At 38.8% G+C, this 21197-nt stretch overlaps 1 protein-coding gene across 13 annotated transcripts in view; it reads left to right on the top strand.

The window, feature by feature from the left end:
• The window catches only part of foxp1b (forkhead box P1b), a 505775-nt gene that overhangs the window by 224643 nt on the left and 259935 nt on the right, over nucleotides 1-21197 (top strand). For 12 of the 13 annotated variants that reach the window (XM_078543713.1, XM_078543710.1, XM_078543714.1 and 9 more), the window contains one exon: nucleotides 5223-5404. In XM_078543713.1, the coding sequence (XP_078399839.1) occupies nucleotides 5234-5404 (171 nt within the window). In that variant the 5' untranslated portion in view covers nucleotides 5223-5233. Of the gene's footprint in view, nucleotides 1-5222; nucleotides 5405-21197 lie in introns of those variants that run through there. The other variant, XM_078543716.1, reaches the window with a different exon arrangement.

Raw genomic sequence — 21197 nt, 5'->3', positions numbered from 1 at the left:
ACGGTCTGGGATTACTTGATGTAGTTAGTGGTTGCTAACAGGTGCAATGTGTTCCATTCCTCATGAGTGACTTCCTTCACTTTGATAACGAAAATAAAATCACTCCTTTGGATTTTTAGAAAGAATAAACTTGTATTTATTTAGATTGTTAAAACAACTGATATCAATTACCTATAAAGTACTGTAATCAAAATGTATAAGATTATTGTAGGAAAAAATTAGCAAGCATTGAGACTGTCTTACAGATTCACTTTGATCAATTTGATATGCATTCTTTTGAAAATGTTCAGTTTATCAAAAATATTCACTTTAAGGATTATTTTAAATATATATTTTTACCCTGAAGAGTATATAGTTGGTGGAACAAAAACAAAAATAGCTGGAAAAACTCAGCAGGTCTGACAGCATCTGTGGAGAGGAAGACAGAGTTAACGTTTCGAGTCCGTATGACTCTTCATCAGCACTAAAGAGAAATAGAAATGTGGTGAAATATAAACTGTTTAAGGGGGGGTGGGACAGGTGGAGCTGGATAGAGGGCCAGTGATAGGTGGAGGCAAAGGAGAGATTGCCAAAGATGTCATAAACAAAGGTTAAAGAAGTGTTAACAGTGGTGATATTAGCTAAAGGATGTGCTAATGGTGACATTAAGGGTAGAAAGCAGGATGAGCAAATGACAAATGGCCCTAGTGGGGGGAAGGGATCAAAATAGGCTAAAAGGTGGAGGCTAATCCACATCCTTTAGCTAATATCACCACCATTAACGCCCCTTTGATTTTTGTTTATGACATCTTTGGCAATCTCTCCTTTGCCACCACCTATCACTGGCCCTCTATCCAGCTCCATCTGTCCCACCCCCTTAAACAGCTTATATTTCACCTCATTTCTATTTCTCTTTAGTTCTGATGAAGAGTCATACGGACTCGAAACGTTAACTCTGTCTTCCTCTCCACAGATGTTGTCAGACCTGCTGAGATTTTCCAGCTATTTTTGTTTTTGTTCCAGATTTCCAGCATCTGCAGTAGTTTGCTTTTATCTTAGTATAGTTGGTGGGATTAGTTTTGTGCAACAGCAGGGATGGGGACTCTTCAAAAACTGATGATAATCTGAACACTCCCAAAGCCTTAATGCGGTACTGCAAAAAGGGTCACATATACAGAACTACACAAAAGTCATCTAAATAAATAGGTTTTACAGCTCAAATTAGAAGCAGATAGAACAACTTTTTGATGAGGTACAAGTGTGAAGGAAATAATTTAATGATGTATTTTTCCATGTTTGTTGATAAACAAATTGTGAACTATAATTCATAATGTGGAACTTGAAGAGAAAATGTTATCTTGAGGAACAGTTGTAAACTGCATCTATTTTCCTCAAATCCTTGTGATGCTTCAAGATTGCTCAAGTGTTATAATGCTTTGAACTACACATGCTCAGAAGAACCATTTCCCACATGTTGACATTTGATGAAATTATTCAGTTTTGCCCGGAGCACATCACTCTCTGTGAATGTGTTTATTTCAAACCAGTTTAAATGCACACTTAAACCATATTTGTGTGTCAGACAACTTAAAAAAAAAACTCCATATTAAAAAGAATAATTTCTCCTGTAATCCTTCATGTTCCCAAGTTGTGTCGTCCATATTAGGGCTGCACAAAGTACCTGTGAACTGGAACAAAGGGAAATTGGAAGATTTATTTTAACATGAAAAAGACAGCCAAATGAAAGAAATAGAGCAAGTTTCTGTGTGTTTAGCAATGGATGGTTAAGGCTAAGCTGCTGATACAAATGATTCTTCCTTGTGAGTAAATAGAACCTTGTGTAAACAGGTTGGCCTGGTCTCTCACCGAGCTGATTTCATGGTGGGCAGCAGCTGATATATGTTAATATACAAAAAAATCACCACTTGTATAAATGTCAGTGGATGAAAGAAGACTGAATAGTTGTTTGTCTTAAGTTCTTCCCACTGTTTACTCAAGCCACAATGCATTGCCTCAACCTTGATTCCCTAAGAATGGCCCCTTTCTCCTCCTCAATCTGTTTACATTGTCTTGGCTGAGTGTCACCTACAAAATCTGTCGATTATTCCACCTGGTTAATGTTAAATTGGTCTTGCAAGATGATGTGTTTGTTCATGAACACAAATGCAGGCATGTTGTTTACTGTAGCTATGGCAGCAATCAGTTATTAAACAAATATACCTCTGTTTACGGGTGTGAGCAGCAGTTTATCCTGTATGGTTGAACAAAATTTAATGCTGTGTTTTGATAAAGTAGAAGGGAGCTTGTCCATGGAATGCAGCTCAAGCAGACTTGGGTTTGCTTTTCTTATCGGAGACTTGAGTGAAGGGGCTAGCAGATTAGCAAGCTGTTTAGTTCTCCACTAGATTTCCTTAGAGTGGAATGGTATCTATGCAGTTGTTTGCTTTCTTTTCCTCCCCCACAATCCCCCCAACCCGACCAGCCAACGAAAAGAGACGAAGCTGAACAAGAGAAGTATGGGCATACTGGGTGCATGAGATGGACAGAAAGTTCTTTGTCCAACAAATGCTGACTTCACAGGCCCCTGTCAGAAAGCTGCAGTTTTGTGCTGCAAGAGAGGCAGTTGCAGGTGACCGTATGCTTAGTTTGTTTCTCATGATGTTTGGTAAACAAGTTAGAAACCTTTACAAGGACTGTTTGTGTTATTGTTCTGAATGTTGTTGTTGTTTCAGGATATTTGTTGTGCATTTAAACCTGGCAGAACCTGTTAACATTGGCAACAGAATGCTAGGACAGTTCAAAGATAAAGAAAAAAACAACAGGCATTGTGACCTTGACAAATCATATGTGTTTGAGAAGCAGGCCCTTTCCCCCCATTAATTAATGCACTTTTGCTCTAGATAAGTATTCAAAGAAAATCACATATTTTTTTATCTTCAGTAATGCTGAAACTCACATTATGCATTGGAAATGATAAAACATTTATCATTTTTACCAACAGGTAATATACATAATTTATGCTGTTTTAGTGCTACCCTTTTTTGATATTCATGATGGATAACACTTAAGATTTCTTCTCGATATTGCAGCATGGTATTACACTACAGTAAAATTAATGAGAAGGTAGATTTATGAGTTTCATTTGTTTGTCGATTCAAAAATTAATTGAGTGTTAATTTTAGCTGTTCCTCATCAGAATAGGTACTTAGCATTTGGGCATTATTCTGCATTCATTGTGGGCTACCTTCAGTTTATTGTGGGTCAGTAGTTTTGCATACATTGAAATAGCCTTTAGGCTCATTCTCTTGATTACTTTTTAGCTGCTGCGCATTAGAAAATTTACTCCCCTTATAATTGTGAAAATTCATTATGGGGCGACAGTGCATGCGTAATATCAGTAGAATGGCACGTTAGTATTTTTAAACTGCATTATAGACACATTGTGTTTGGATAAATTTGTTTCTAGTTTACAGATTTGGTAACACTCTTTACTGTTTAGCATTTTCTGTCACACAGCATTTGAAATTGTTTTAATTTAGAATCTTTATCAGTCGGCTTTTATTAGTCCCATTCTGGTTCCAGTGACTGAGCTTCCCACAGGAGTAAGCATGTGATATTATAAATCTGTGTTTAGCTCAATTTTCACTTCCTTTGATGATTAGGCAGAGTGTTTTAAGGGCATTTTTTCTGCTTCATATAAATAATTGATCAGTTAAGTTAATTCATTTCAGCCTGACTTGGTCAACCTTCATTAACTGTCCTGGAATAAAGCCTCTCTTCTTGTTAGCTGAGCAACTTTCCCAAAAAGGTTAACTCATCAAAGTAGAGTTATTGTTGGGTTTGATCACACAAGTACATCACTATCAAGGTGTGAAATGAATTAAAAGCCTGCCAACTGCCAAAGGCAAACCAAAGTTAAGGAGGCGGTACTTCATTTGTCAGACTGATTAGGTTTTATTTCTTAACTATCAGAAAAATTAAACCCATGTAACCTAGGGCATGTTTTCCATACCCAGTCAATTATCTGCAGTACTTTAGAATACAGATGTACAGATCCAGCAAAAGCCAGTTTCTCTTAACAGTTGTTCTACAGTTTAACTGAATTTAAGGCTGCAGCACCCATCCTGCATATGGATTAAACATCTTTCTTAGTCATCCAACTTTCCAAAAAATACATTGTTTAATCCAAATACCTTACTATTATGCACATCAAATTAATTTTCAGTAAAGATTAATGGTTATTCATGATGCAGTCTGAGAAGCATGCGATTAATCCAGCTAAGCAGATGACTATTTCTGAGTCAGACCACCATGATTGTTGACAACTCTCTGTTTACAGAGTGAAGATGTAAACCTCAAATGGATCAATACCTCGTCAGAATTTTTTTTTCAGTTTCACCCTTTTTCCTTTGTCTCTCGAAGATGCTGATTCTCTGCTAGAATAGAGTTCCACAGACATCACCTGAGCTCCAGCATTTTGTCCACATGGTCATTCTACATGTGCCAGCCTAAAGGAGTGTCAGCAAGCTGCTCAACTTGGGGAGGGAGGGATCACATCTGAATCTGAAGTTGAACCAGTCCATATAGAAAGTTACATTTAAAGAAAAACAAATGAATAATGTAACAGGAGTACAATCATGTGGCAAATCTTGGATGTGACTACTGCAGCTTTGAAGCCAACTTAACTTTTCCAGAGTACCAGTATAATGCTGTATTTTATTTTTAAGGCACATGATTGTTCACTGAAATGTTTTCCCTCCATCACTAATGTGAGCAAAAAAAGTCAGTGTAAGTATGAAATGGGCTTCTTTTTTGTTCACATTAGTTACTGGAGGGAAATGAACCTAATTGTCTTTTTTGCTCTTTTGTTGTATTTTAATTATGTTGCATAGTACTGACAAAATAAGGCTAAATTAAACCCTTAGTAATCTTATATGCATTTAGTTTTATGGCTATTTTAACATCACCAGTGAAATTAATTCCCACAAAAATAGTGTGATCCAGTGAATAGAATATAATAATGTGTAGCATTAATTTTCTAATAAATGTAAGATCCAACCAGTGTGACTAAAATGGATGCTTTTTGTGTTAAATGATTGAGTAACTACAAAGTCTATGTGCAGCAACTTGAAAGAAATAAAAGGCTTTTAGTTACTACCTTTTCACTGTTTTGGCAACTCAAAATCTGAGGACAAAATCTAAGATTACTGCGTTAACAGCTGTTGTTCTGAATTATTTTTCAGGTTTTTGAGTCATGATGCAAGAATCTGGGATTGAGACAGCAAGCAACGGTTCAACCAATCAGAACGAAGCTAGCAGTGGTAACCACTATCCAGACAGTAGCACAAGGGAAGGGAGATCAAACGGCGACACATCCTCGATTGAAGTGACTGCTGCTGAATTGGTTCATCTCCAGCAACAACAGGTATAGTTAATGCTATGGCTTTTCCTGTTGATCCAGATTGCAGTTTACCTCAGTCAACATAGATATGCAGGTTGTTGCTTGAAATAAATGTGCCATTACTTAGAGAATTGCAGGCATGCTGAATTCATTACAGCTGTAGTCACACAAAACCATGGATAAAATTTCAATAACTGCAGGCCACAGTTGAGTAAACAGTTGCACTGAAACTTAATTCCTGTTGACTTTTCCTCATTCTTTGCCAGGGGCAGATTCTGATTTGCTGTGCAAAGACAACAGGGTATAGCTTTGATTAATGTGTAGCATAAGAACAGAATCAGAATTGTTCAAAAAAGACTTTTTAAAAAGTTTGCGCTGTCATCAAAAAGCAGTGATTGCTGTCCTTTTTGAAATAAAATGAAATAGAAATGTGTATGTGAGCTGTGGATTTTATGACAAGCTGTGTATCCTAGATTTTTACAATCATCAGTTCAATTTCTACTATTCACCTTTTAGTCAAAGTTTTCTGAATTCCCTTCTTTAACAAAAAAACTTTTCATTCAAAATGCTACAGTTTTAAATAGAGTCTATACAAGTAAGGATTGGGCATGGCAGTTGCATTTTAGTAGTCATATGATAATTCAGTGTTCTGCAAAACTTTCAAATTCTATACCTGTTGAAAGGAAACAGCCATTTTTTGGGAGACAGTAGATTTTTCTGAGGTGGATGAGTTATTTTGGCTCAAACAGTGTCCTTCATCTGTGTCTATCTTGTGAAAGGACCAAGGCCATGGTAGAACAGGAATTTGAGAGGAATATTTGGTGTACTTGAAGTTGCATGTTGATACCAATTCATTTTCCTCGATTGTTCTTTCAGCCTGCACACAACTCTATGGTTCATGCACACACACTGTTAGGACTGGATTTTACTAGGTGCTGCAGTTCCCACCCCACCCCCAACATGGTAAAAAGTCAGTGGGAGCATGCCCACAATCCCAACAGCTGCCCCACAGCAAATGAACACTAGGAACAATGTTAATTGCTTCAAGGCGAGACTTCTGCCCCCATCCCACCTTAGAGAGCTGCAGGCTAATCGGATTAGTCAGCAGCTCTGTAGTCCCAGCAGCATCAGTGGAAGTGCTGGCAACTGCAGGGGAGCACAGGAAGTTGTGCCATGCCGAGGACCTGAGCTTGGTCAGGGGTCTCTGGGTGAGGGATGTGGGGGCTGGATTCTAGGCCATGGGGAAGAGTTAAAGGGATGGGAGCTGACCTTTTTTTGCAGGGTGGGGGTGGTGGTTGCAGTTCCGATTGGCCCATGGGGACTGCAAAGGAGGTACCCACCCCTTTGCCTGATACAGCCCATGCAGCTAAAGTTGTCGGGCTTCTCACAGAGAGTGGACCTTCTCCTCCTGCTGGTTTAAAAAAAAGGTAGTGGCACAATAAGGCCCTTAAGTGGCTATTAATTGGTCATTAATTAATCAATTGGTGCAAGCATGGGGGGGATTTCACCAATGCCTTCCCCCATAAAATTTCAGACAGTTCGGGGGTGAGTTGGTAGGTGGCAGGAAGGCCACTCACTAGATTTTACGTGCTTGCCCCCACCCCTCCCCTGCCTTCAAATCTGCTGGAAGAGAGCGTAAAATGCAGCCCATAGTTTCACCTTTATCTTGAAAGGAGCTTAGTACTTTTTGACACTGCCACAGTGAAGTTTAAATTTGGCTAAGGACATTTAGGTCTTCTGGTCATCTGGACAGTGTATCAAATTGTACCCTTATACTTTATAAACAGAAAATTATTTTGCACAGCATGTGTACCCTGCTTCACCCAGAAGCACATGTTTGACCAGTAGTTGGATATGGTTTGGTAGCTGTTTCAGCAAGCACCCTGGAAATAGTAACCATGTCTGACTCAGTTCAGAATGACCTGATCAACGTGTAATCCAAAAGGGATTTGACTAATAGTGACAGTAAAGCTCTTGAGAGACTGCTACCATTTTAACTAAGTAGAATGGACTCAAAGGTTTGTTGAATTTTTACACCTTATAGTTTTCTTTAGTATTGTAAATACATGCACATCTTTTTGAGTATATGTGCAAAATTGCTATTGTTTCTGCGAAACTCTTTTCTTTTAGCCTAGGCACTTGAGGTTAAGATGGATTAGAAAGCTGAGGAAGGATTCTAGCCCTTCAGTCTTTCCAGTGTTGGTGAAATGGAAGGGGATATATGCTTAGGGATTGTGAAGGGGGTGCTTATAAAATCCTCTCCCAGGAAAGAATGCCCTACTCTAAATAGAATTAATCTGATTTACATTAGAAGTGTTAGGGTGAGCAGTCAATTCTTTTTTAAATATTGGAATGAACAAAGACCAGAAAATGCTGCAAGAAGCCCCCAGGTTTATTTGGAATACAGTCATGGTATTGCCGGTGAAAGCTACCACAAGAGGGCCACAGAGAAGGGGCTTCATTCTATTCCAGATACAGAAGATCTTAGTGATGTAGGCACTATCACCAAAGCCTCTTCCAGTTATGACATCAAATAACCAGCCTCATAAGACAATAATGTATATATCTCTCTGCAAAACTACCAGAACGTTTAAGAGGTATGATTTTGATCCTAGTCATTTATTCAGATTGGTGCTTAAAGTTGCTGTGAATTTGTCCTGCAATGCTTGTATATTGCACCTTGCTCATATGAGTGTTCTAGGAAAAATAACCACAGGTATTTTGCAATTGCTAGCATTTTTTGATAAATAGTGCTGAGCAGACAGAATTTAAATGTTGTAAAGTGCATATACAGAGGCTGGTGGATCTGAAGAGCACTTGAGCTGGTATATTGCTTTATTAATAAAAGGTTAAAGGACCACTGTTTTCTATAGAACAATATAGTGCTGGTATTGTGCATGCCAGTTTACACTGGTGTTTATTTACAGGGCAAAAGAAAAGATGCACACAGGAACTGCTTTCTAGTTTGAGCTGCTAAATGGCAGAGAATTGCTTGGTTTGTGAGCCAACACCTTTTTTTACACAGGGGTATTGAATTCAATTTGGATTTGTTGATCTGAAGCAAATTCATTCCCCTAGCATTTGAAAGTTCTTTTTATTCAAAACAGCAATGTATCGGACAACACTTACTCAGTTCATGCACTACACTGCTGAGCAAGTGGGTGGACAGATTTGGTTGTTGGGTGATGGGTGTGCATGGCTAGATGAAAATGTGTTGTTTCAGAGATTTCAGTGTGAGTTATCTCATTTGAAAGTTCATTCATGCATGGCACCAATGGTCAGGACCTTCAGGAAAAGTAAGGATCTACAAAACTGCTTATACATGGCCAATTTCACAGAACCCATGTTAACGTTTTGTGGTAAAAGCACATAAAAGCACTGCGGATGCTGGAAATCTGAAACAAAAACAGAAAATGTTTGAAAAACTCAGCAGGTCTAACAACATCTCTGGAGAGAGAAACAGAGTTAACGTTTCAAGTCCGTATGACTCTTCTTCAGAGCTAGCTTCTTCCCTGAGGAAGAGTTATACAGACTTGAAACAATAACTGTTTCTCTCTCCACAAATGCTGTTAGGCCTGCTGAGTTTTTCCAGCATTTTCTGTTTTTGTTAAAGTTTTGTGAACCTGTTAGCTTACTTTGTTTTTTTAACAGAAGCTAGAAACTTCGAGACAAAAACAGCATTTAAAGGTGAGAAATAGGGTACAATGAATAATATTCATTTTGGAAAGGACAAGGGGTATTTGAATGAAGTCATTGCATTTCTCTGAGCAATGTTAGGTGTATTTAATTATGGGCACACTGCATGCCTTGAGCTCTGCTTTCCCACAGGAGATTTGTATTAGCCATTTATACCAATCTAATGTCGATCTTCTCTTCACAATTCAGGTCAGTTCTGAGATCAAGAGGTGAGAGTTTTTACTCCAAAATACAATCATAGTAAATAGCTGAGCACCATTATCTGACCGCATTGCTAGATTCAGCTGCAAATTCAAAACAAATGTGAATTCGAAGCTCAAGTATAAATGGTGTTTTTGATTTAAAACAGCTGTGAATCCTAAACCAATTCAAATTTACCCTCCTAGTGTAAATGAAAGCCTGGTTACTTACAAACTCTCCAGCACACTATGATTGTTTTTATCTGATTTAGTGAGTTTGCACATGGTTTTTGTAAAGATCCTGTTTGAAATTTTATATCATTAATAGGGACAAATTGACACAGAAACAGAACCTCAAAAGGCCATCGTTATTTTCCAGTTCCATGAATATTCATTTTTGTAGGCTCAGGCCTTATTCAGTTAGTAAGCATCCTGAGTTGTAATTCAAAATATCAGAGACTTTTGAATGATCTCTCTCTGACAAAAGGAGTTTGCTGCTAGACTGCTGGTAGTCTTCATTAGGTTTGTTCAGCTGCAATTTTTTTAAAACAAATTTGTTTGCTGGAACCTGATGGAAAGCACGGTTTATATTTTCCTTTGTTTGGTCATTGGACCTAAAATCAGTGGAACAATTGTGTTGCTTTGAAAGAGGTTAACCTCGGCTCTGATAAGCAAAAACAATGCAGTCTGATAGTCCACGGTTTAACTTGGAACAATACAACAAAGGTATTCTGTGAATACAAGTTTCACCTTTTTTCCTAGAGGGTCAACAAAGAAATATTTGAGTGCTCTGCAAAGAGAAGTGCTGCATTAGAATCCCTTTGAAGAGGTACCTTGCGTTTTACTAAGTAATAGGGATTTCCTGATTTATTTAACTATAGAGCCGTATTGCTACATTGAGGTTTCTGTGTCGATTTAAATTGTACATTTGCATTAATCCCTACCTCATGACTGCTACAAATTCTTCTGGAGTTTGGATGGTAAGACAATCCATACTATGAAAATCTATATGATCACTAGTTACCTGGAAACTAAGAACTAAGGAGCCAAGAATCATAGATAAATTCAAAAAGTCCCATCAATATCTGAAACTGAAGGGCTATTTAATAGCATATGTCATAAATGGAAAAGCCTTCCTACATTGATGTTCCAGAACCTTCTAATGCTAACTGTGCTGAACACCTGTTTTGAACACTTCTTCGTAAACATTGGCCTGGATTTTGCTAATGTGCTCACTGTTATTAAAATGTAAGTGAGATAGCAATTTCTGACATCCGCACTTGTGCACTTAAATCCAAAAAATCAGGAAGTTGCTGTCCAATTTGTTCTCATCTTCTAGAAGCTTCATTATAATATCTTGCTGAAATACTGCATTGAAACACATGGAACAGCGTGAAGCTCTTGTTGGAGAATTTAAAAAAAACTTTTTTCTTTTTGTTTCTTTTATTTCTCTCAATCCCTTCTTTCTTTTCCTCTCTTTATTTCGCTTTATGTGCATGATTTGGCATGGAATTAAATATTTTACCTTACACTGCCTGGTTTAGGCACAGCACACTATTAATAAGTCTTCAGTCTGATTGGTTAGGAAGATACACAGTTGGTTTCCCTGTTCACACAGGTCCCCAGATCCCCTGAAATGGCTCTATAATTACAACAAGTTCAAGTGCAAAACCCCATAGAAAGTCTGTGGGCAAACATAAGTATAATGAACAGCTGGTGCCATTCATTCACCATTGAGAAAAAAAATCTGGGCCATATTCTCAGTGAATCTCAGAATGAGGCATCAGTTACCACCAGATCAAATCCAACCATTATTGTAGACAATGTTAGACTAACATACTACCAGCAAATTTAGAATTGTAATCACCTTTGAAATGCTGTCAGCAGCCTGCTTAACCATATGCTTTCTTAAGTGTACGGTACAGAGAAATAACCTTTAGTGATATTAAAGTTGTGAGTACACCTTGTAGTTGCTGAATTGAAGCCCCAGTCTCTTGACTGGTAGTCTTTTTTGTTTCTCTTTTGAAGCTTTCTCCTAGCACCAGACCCCCCCTGACCCCACCTCACCACACCCCCCCCCCCCCCCCCCCCACCCCTCACCTCACCCCACCCAACCCAATCCCTTTCTTTCTCGTGCAACATACATACATTTGTACGTTCACATACACATTCGATCTCTTGGACTAATATATTACATTTTACAGGCACTCCATGTAACCTTTCTTTGTCACACATTCTCTCTTTTACAATCATTTCTAGTAATTTTTGATCAGGTATTCCCCTTTTTTCCAGCCACTTACTCAGAGATACCTTCTCATGCTTGCAATGTGCACTTACACTCTAATTATTTTCTGTAGAGTCTGTTGCTCACATTTTTCTGCTCATGTACATGTATTTGTGAATGTTCTTTTTGAGTGGGTCTCACATTCCCTGTCTCTCAGTAATTCTCTCATAGTTTAATTGTGTGGTCATGTGATTCCATTTTAATTTTCTGTAATACCTGCAAAGTTTTTCTCCAGACTGCATTTTATTTATGTGCCGCCCTATTTTGCAGATTCTTCTCCGTCTTTTAGGAATCCCCATCTGAAGAGGGCAGGCGATAGCCTACTCTCAAAATCTCAAAACAGCACTACTCTGTAAAAAATCGCCATAAATTAGTGCCCACTATTTCTCCTCCCCAATCCCAGATCATCTGAGTAAGATTTGAATCTCACTATGTTGGAGGTAGAATCCATCTACTTCCAGTCTGAGATGTATAAAAGCATGCTATTCTGACAGGCTGGTTCATATGCATATTTTGAGTTTGTTGTATGGCTTCCTATCTACAATCTCCACACTCTTGAAATAGGCCTTACTTTAATCCTTAGACTTCCATTGATCCTTGCAGTAGTTTAGAGTTTCTCTTATTAGTGATCCTGCCAATGTTAATCACTACTGTTATGAAAAATACTTCATTCTGCTGTAAATATTTGAAATGAAAGGTACTAAACATATCACATGAGAACAAGAGTACCAAAATCAAGTATAGAATGACAGAAAGAAGCTGGCAGAGATTGAGAAATAGAAAGAAACAAGGACAAGAAAGCTAAACAAAATAGAGATAAGTGGATATAAAAGAAAAGGAGAGAAGAAAGAAAACAGAAAAGCAATGGAAAAGAAATTAAACTTTGGACAACTGCATATGATTGTACACATAGAAGGCCCCAGATCACCTCAAACTGCAGTAGAGGCATTACAAGGCAGAAATTGGACAGAAATGGTGCATTCCCAGAATACACCCACTAAAATATTGGTATACTGATTTAAAAGCAAAAGCTAACCAAAAGCATCAGGACCAAAGTATTATAAAGGCCAGAAACTGGAAAGGAAAGAAGAAAAAAAATAATAATGGAAGAAACAGGAAAACTGACAAAAGAAAGAAGTTGGGGAAGGTGTTCAATTGTGAATCACAAAAGGCTCGTATGCAGGTACAGCAAGTAATTAGGAAAGCTAATAGAATGTTATTATTTATTGCAAGGGGAATTGAATACAAAAGTTATGCTTCAGCTCCACAGGGCACTAGTAAGACCACATTTTGAGCACTGTGTACAGTATTGATCACCTTATTTAAGGAAGAATGCAAATGCATTGGAAGCAGTTCAGAAAAGGTTTACTTGGAATGGCTGGGTTGTATTACGAGGAAAGGTTGGACAGATTAGGCTTGTATCCACTGGTGTTTAGAAGAGTAAGAGGGGACTTGATTGAAACATATAAGATTCATAATTCAGTCTCACCTCGTAGCACTCAACAATAGTGAAAGGTGTTATAATGCAGAAAGCCAGCAGGTGAAAGATAAAAGAAAAGTCAATCTCCACATACTTTTATAAGCATTTATTTACAGAATTGCGCTTTATGAGCATCCACCTCCTTACCCAACAACCACAGGTTCTGAAGAAGAGTCATATGGACTCGAAATGTTAACTATCTTTCTCTCCACAGATGCTGTCAGACCTGCTGAGTTTTTCCAGCAATTTTTGTTTTTGTTTCAGATTTCCAGCATCCGCAGTATTTTGCTTTTAACCACAGTTTCAGTCTGTGTCAATTTTATAGGGGCAGAAATGAAATCCCAGTTAATGTTTATCACCTGCATATAATTAAGCATAATTAATAAACAGTTAACAAAATATCCAAAGACATTTCACAGGAGTGTAATCAGACCATCAAAAAAAATATTTACACTAAGTCACAGAAGGAGACGTTAGGACATGTGTCTAAAAGCTTGTTCAAAGAGCTAGATTTTAAGGAGTGTTTTAAAGGTAGAGAGGTTTAGGGAGGGAATTCCAGAGGTTAGGAGCTATCCAGAGATAGCTGAAAGCACAGCTGCCAATGATGGCAAGAGGAAGTTGGGATTAACGCAAGAATGGAGGACCTCAGAGATCTGAAGACTTGAAGGGCAAGGCCATGGATAGATTTGAACACGAGGATGAGAATTTTAAAATTGAGGCATTGTCGGACAGGGAGTTGTTGTATTCAGTGAACATGGGTGATGGATGAATGAGAAGGTACTGGCAACAGAATTTTGGATGGGCTCAAGTTTAGGGTGGTAACTGCACCCCATCTTTCTCATTCCTGTCTTTATCAGGTTTGACTCCTCATGAAATCACCTCCATTTCCTGACCTAGGTTCACATTAAGCAAATGCATCTCCTTGGTCCAATTCCTGCTCACGTTGTCAGTGGCACTTTCCTACCACAATTGTACTTGTGAACCTCAATTGGCTTCTTTTCCCCTGCTACAATTAATATAAAACCCTGGTCAACAAATTCCTTCGCAGCTTTTCCCATCTTTCCTTTGCAACCTCTTCCAGCTCTACATGCCGATATGTGCTACCCTGTCTTCCTATTCTGGTTTCTTTTGTATCTGCTTTGATGGCTTACCCTTCAGTCATCTTGAAACCGTGCTCTAAAATACTCTTTCACAAACCGCACCACCTTTGTCCCCATCCATCAAAGACCTTTAACCATGCCTTAGTTTACTTCCATATCTCTTTTCCCACTACAACATTGTCTTGCTTTTCATCTCTGTGAAGTGCATGTTAATGTTTTAATACATGTTAAAACACTGTAAACATGCAAGGTGTTGTCCTTGCCCTCCTCTAGGGAAGCATCTCGCCTCTGCAGTTTCCATAATTCAGCCTACCAAGACATAAACTCACAGGGAAGAAATCATACTGTTTTTTAACATAATATGTCAGTGTACTAGTGCCCTATGCTACTGCGCCATCTGGACCAAACTTGTTAAAATAGTAGCAGGATGCTTGGCTAGTCAATAGCATTTTACAGCTTCATTAGTTGTTTAGAATAAATCTTTTTGCCTCATTTCATCTAGTTTAACAGGTTATGGTTTGCTAATTAATTTGATTTAGTTAAGGTTAATCCTAGAAAATTGGGCCATTAACAGTTTGAAATTGTTTGTTGGGGAGGAGACGGTGGGGACCACGTCACGTCTTCATGTAGAAATGGCAGGGAATATAATTTGGGCAGAGTAGAAAGACTTGTTCAGAATGTTTATACTCAAATTCTTTGTATGTGTCTTTTATAATATTCCACAGGATACCTCAGTTCAGAACAAAGCAATACAGTAAACAATGCCATTTGGCAAAAGCAACTTACATTTCTATCATGCTCCTCATACAGAATGATATATCCGAGCACTTCACAGAATGGAGGCCAAAAATTAACACCAAGAGCGGGGAAATGAACGGTTAGGACTGAAGGGGCAACTCAGGAAAAGGCAGAAAATCATAATTGAATAGCAGGTTTTGAAGAGGTTCCTGAAAACAGAGTGCAAGGTTAAAAGGTGGAGGTATTTAAGGAACAAATTCTGAAGTTTGGAGGCAAGAAGAACAAAAGATGAAACCTCAGCTCATACAGTACATTTCAATTCCTCAGGCTGTCCCAAAACAATTTGATCCAACAAACCACTTCTGAATTATAGTCAGTTTTATTATGTAGACAGACATGGCAGCCATTTTACAATTGACAAGATCCCACAGCAGAAAATGGATTAATTGCTGTTAGTGGTGTCAGTACAGAGGACAATGTTGACCAGATTTCCTTGAATATTACCATTGGACCTTTTACACCACACAAACAGGCAAGTGTGACCTGTTTAATGTCTCATTGAAAAGGCAGCACAGTAACTCAGAACAATTTCCAATAATGGAATGGAGAGAATAAAGGGAAAGGAATAAGCTGTTTACAGAGAACCAAGGGTCCTGTGTAGGGATTTAAGATTCTTGGAGATCAAGAAGCTCAGGTGGGATGAGGCAATGGAGGGAATTGAAGGGGGAAAATATCAGTTCTTTGGGGATAATGGGAATGGGGAAATTTTATGCAGGTGAGGATGTGGGTCACAACTTTTAACATGAGTTTTGATTTCTGGCAGATAGGTGGCTGACAAGAAGAGCATCAGAGAAGTTGAGCCTTAAAGCCATAAGCCAAATTTTAAGGTTTTTGCAATAGTGGAGAGAAGTAAGCGGCACTGTGGGCAATATGAAATGAAAGAGCAGTTTTGGTAACAAATTAAATTCCGAGTAAGAAGCTGAGCTCAGGATCTAGCACATTTTGGACTTCGCTCAAGATGGCTGAAGGCTGTGGTAGAATAATGTATGGAAGCAGCCAGAAGCAGAAAAGAATGGCTTCAGTCCTTTTGAGAACATTTCAGCTCACCTGTATGTTAATATTTGATAGGCAGTTGGAAAATATAGTAACATCCTTGTGGTCAGTAAAACTAGGTGTTGTAGGCAAACACTATGAAAACCAACCTTCTGCTTTACTTGCAGATTTTGTGGGTTTTTTTCTTTCATGGGAAGTGAGAATTGCTGGCAAGGCCAGCATTTGTTGTGCACCCCTAATTGAGAATGTGGTGGTGAGTCACCACCTTGAACTGCTGCAGTCCCTGTGATGTAATTACACACATGGCTCTATTAGGAAGGGAGTTCCAGAATTTTGACCCAGCGACAGTGAAGGAATGGTGATATAGTTCCAAGTCAGGCTGGTGTGTAGCTTGGAGGAGAAATTGCAGGTGTAATGTTTCCAAACATCTGCTGCCCTTGTCCTTCTAAGTGGTAGAGGTCATGAGTTTGGAAGTTGTTATTGAAGGAGGTTTGCTGAGTTGTTGCAGTGCTGTTGTAGATGGTGGTGGAGGGAGTGAATATTTAAGGTGGTGGATGGGGCACTGATCTATTGGGCTGCTTTGTCCTGAATGTTGTCAAGCTTTTTCAGTGTTGCTGGAGCTGCTCCAAGAAAGTTAAGAGTATTTTGTCACATTCCTGACTTGTGCCTTGTAAATGGTAGGCAGGATTTGGGGAGTCAGGAGGTGAGTTACCGACTGCAGAATTCCCAGCCTCTGACATGTTCCTGTAGCCACAGTATTCATGTGGCTGGTTCAGCTAAATTTCAGGACAGTGGTAACCCCCAGGATGTTAATGGTAGGGGAATTCAGCAATGTGCCATTGAATGTGAAGGGGAGATGTTTTGATTCTCTCTGGAGAAAGTCTAGCATTTGTGTGGCACAAATGTTACTTGTCACTTATCAGCCCAAGCCTGAATGATGTTCATGTGTTGCTGCATATAGACAATGGACTGCTTCAGTATCGGAGAAGTTGCAAATAGTACTGAACATTGTGCAGTCATCAGTGAAAATCCCCTTCTGACCTTATTATGGAGGGAAGGTCATTGATGAAGCAGCTGGAGATAGTTGGGCCTAGGACGCTACCCTGAGGAACTCCTGCAGTGATTTCCTCGGCCTGAATTGATTGGTCACCAACAACCACAACTATCTCCCTTAATGCTAGGCATGACTCCATTCGCTAGGTATGACTCCAATCAGTGGAGCATTTTCCCTTGATTCCCATTGAGTTCAATTTTGCCAGGGTACCTTGATGCCACACTTGGTCAAATGCTGCCATGATGTCAACGGCAGTCACTCTCTTCTCACCCCTCGATTTCAGCTCTTTTGTCCATGTTTGGACCAAGGCTGTAATGAGGTCAGGAGCCGAGTGGCCCGAGTAGCGGCACTCAAAGAGAGCAGGTTATTGCTGTGCAAGTGCCACTTGATAGCTCAGTTGATGACACCTTCCATCACTTTGATCGAGGGTAGACTGATTGGGTGGTAATTGGCTGAGTTGGATTTGTCCTGCTCATTGTGGACAGGACATACCTGAGCAGTTTTCACATTGTTGGATGGATGCCAGTGTTATAGCTATACTGGAACAGCCTGGCTAGGAGCGCTGCTAGTTCTGGTGCACAAGTCTTCAGCACTACTGGCGGAATGCTGTCAGGGTTCATAAAATGGTCAAATAAAATATTTAAAATGGTAGACACACAGAAGATTCCAATACAGAGTAGAATGTAAGGAAAATTTTTGAACATGTAATCAAATGTTAATTATATTGATTGGAAAAATGTTGGTGCCACACTCCCATATTTGCTCTATGCACGGTTATTGAACAAGAATCCTTGCTAGCAGCATAGACATGTAAAATTACCCCTGCATAGGTTCTGAAAGCTCCTGGTATTAAAAAAGAGTAGAATGCAAAAATGTTCCAAGAAATGAATCACATCTTTGTTTTTGAAAAGGGTTTTCAACAAGCTGATAGAAAATGCTGGTAGCGATAGTTGTTGTGCAGGAGCAAACGTAAACTGAGTTGAAGGAGCCCATTTTCCATTTTAAAGCTTTCCCATTTATTGTCATTATCCATAAGTATGCGGAGCTTGAAGTTATGAAGTATAAACATTATCCAGGTGCCGGAGAACAGCTGCCAGTGAATGACATGCTGAGGGAATGCTTTTGTATGTTTGTTCAGTATTGTGTGGCTTGTTGAGCCGCTTTCACAGCAAGAAATATTTTGACTAAAATATTTCCGATTCGTTCTGTTCTAGGAATTCTTCACCTATTTTTCATATTAACAGGGCAGTGTGTCCAAAATCTACTACTCATTCCATCCTTTTCAAGTAATATTTCTGAAATATGATTCTTCTTTGGCAGTAATTGGTTCTGTTTGTGGATTGTTCCATTGCCCTGTTCTTTACACAATTAGTGTTTTTGTTGCCTTGCTCAAGCTTTTGAAAACCACCTGGTTTATATGTTTCATTCAAGAATCTGGCAGAAAACTGCCTTACTATAAAACAGTAGTGAGGGGTTAAAAGCACATATATTTATACGTACCATTTTAGCAATGGGTAACTTAGTTGCGGACTTCTGTATCTGTTGAAGAGGAGGTAATGGAAAGCAAAGTGCAAGATTTTATTTTTGTGTCTTTATCAAGTAGTCTAATCAAAAAGGTAACATTCACCTGGGAGTGCTGCCATCTGTAAGTAAATAGTGTCCATGCAGGAAGAAACAACAATGTCATGTGGAGTGTTTGTGTGTCATTAAGTAACTTTAGAGAAGTGTTGAATTTTGCCACCTCTCCACAATATAAATTTGCTAACTACCAAATTTAAAAAAAATCAATTGCCAAGCTGTAATCAGATTTTATATTTAATAACTTGGCATTGTCTGAGGGTCTCTTGAAAATGGCTACAATGGGATCCCTCCTCATGTCCAGCTGCATCCAACGGCAGTTTCTCAGACTGGTAATTTCAATAACTGTGAAATCATTCTGCGTAGCCCATGCCTATGTTTCAAGTGTATTCAATTTGGGTCAGCTCTGACCAGTACTTGGTGATTTGGCTCAGCTGTTGAAACTAACCCAAAATTGCCACTGGTTTTATTATTTTAAACACCAAAAACAATTAATATTCTGCTTTAGGTCATGATGCAAAGTAACTTAATTAAAGGGCACCACAACTTGATTTTCAATTTTGTTTAAAAGTTTCTGCCAGTTAGAAAGGTTTGTTACAATTATAGAAAACTAGGGCATTTTTCTTGTGCATTTTAACTGAAAATTTGTAGTAGGACTAATTTGGTGATCTAGGAGCTCACAGCAAGGATTGGCATTCATAGCAGGGTATCTCTTCATGCTGGTTATGCTATGATGTTCTGTTCATTAATGGACAGAAAGTCACAGATTGTGTGCCTGTGATTTCCCAAGAAACGCCATCTGTAAGTGCCAGATTACAGCATCATCCCAATATTTAACAGAATCAAAGAATCTTGACAGAATATGAGGCTAACATCTATTTCACTTGTGCCAACTCTTTGAAAGAGCCACCCAATTAATCCCACCCTCCTGCCCTTGCGCCATACCCTTTATCCATTTTTAAAGAAATCTTATTTTGCATATATTTGGGTAATATGAAAGGAATATGAGGAAATGCTAGTTAAAGGCTATTCACAGATGCACAGAGGCAGGAAAACCTCCCACTCTCTCCTAGTTTGAGGTTGTTTGCTTTTTGTCAATGATACTGTTTATAAATCCTAAGACTTTAAATCTTCAGATCTGCAACTTGATGCTTTGATTCAATTATAATGTATAGGAAATATGAGTACACAGGAATTACTGCCTCTTTTCAGGAAATGTTTTGAAAATTATGTTCCTTGACAACCCCGCTAAATCAACCTGCTGTCACCACTAACTCTTATACAAGATGCTTTTTGTCCACCGATTTTGGTTGTTTACTTGGATAGCAGGAGGAATGAAGCAACCAAATCATCAATATTAATGTAGAGCCTGATAGCCGTTTTAGCATTTAATAAGGTACACCCCACTATCAACTCTTGGCTCCCTTGAAAAATGAATGCATGTGTGTGTGCATATGTGTAAATCCCTAAGTGCTCAAGTTAAAGCACTTTGCTATTGAAATAAACTTTTGATGGGTACCTTTCATTGCAGACTAGGAACTCAACATTCTTTTGTGAAAATTGGGAGAAATGCCCATTAAAAAAAAATCCCCTTAAAATATCAGCAATGTTGCTTATAAATATGTGATTCTTGATAATGCAATTGTATGAGTGGTGATGAACAGTTAGCAGACAGTCTCAACACACCTGAAAAAATGACCCTTTAATGTTGCTCAAGCACTTAAATGTTGGAAAGTTCATGAATCCAGCTGTGCAATGCACAATATCTATTGAAAATAGCTCAGTAACAATTAATAAAAAACATATTTACTCCTGTTATGGAGAAATGCAAACAGTTTTGGTAGCAGAGAACAACCCTCATAGCATGAAAGAGGGTTGCCAAGTATGGTGTCACTTAGTGTTGACCATTAGGAGGATGTGCCTGAAGGTCTGATAAGCTTACAGGACTTAAAGAAAAGCAGAAAGGCAAGCCGTGAACAACTGCTGCTTAAAACCTGAGCCTCACTTTTGTTGCCTCCAGACTTGACTATTCCAGTGCTCTCCGGGCCAATCTTCTATTTTTTACCCTCATAAACTTCCAGTTCATCCAAAACTTTGCTGATCTTTACTCCCACTAAGTCGTGTTCATGCATTTTGTGCTCGCTGATGTATGTTGGCTTCCGATTCGGCAATGGCTCAAATTTGAAATTCTCATCCTTCTGTTTAAATGCCCTACATGGTCTCACCTCTCCTAATCTCTGTAACCTCTTCCAGACCTACAACCCTTCAAGATTTCTGCATACTTCTAATTCTGGACTCCTGTGCATTCACAATTTCCACTGGCCCACCATTAGCAGCTGTGTCTTCATCTGCCTAGGCCCAAGCTCTGGGATCCCACCCCCACTAAGCCTTTTTGCCTCTCTACATCTTTCTCCTCCTTTAAGATCTACCTCTTTGACCAATCTCTTGGCCAATCTCTTGTCACATTGCTTTAATGGGACTTGATAATTTTTTTCTGCTTTAGATTTAACCTCCTTGTGAAGCGCCTTGAAATGTTTTACTATATCAAAGGTGCTATATAAATGTCAGTTGTTGTGACTATATTGCAAAACAGCAACAGATAGCTTGAGCAGTTGAGGGCTCTTTTCTCTGGAAAAGAGCAGACTAAATGGAAAC

Source organism: Cetorhinus maximus, chromosome 6 (assembly GCF_964194155.1).
Source record: "Cetorhinus maximus chromosome 6, sCetMax3.hap1.1, whole genome shotgun sequence".
In the NCBI taxonomy this organism is placed as follows: Eukaryota; Metazoa; Chordata; class Chondrichthyes; order Lamniformes; family Cetorhinidae; genus Cetorhinus; species Cetorhinus maximus.
This window is presented reverse-complemented; position numbering and strand designations above follow the sequence as displayed.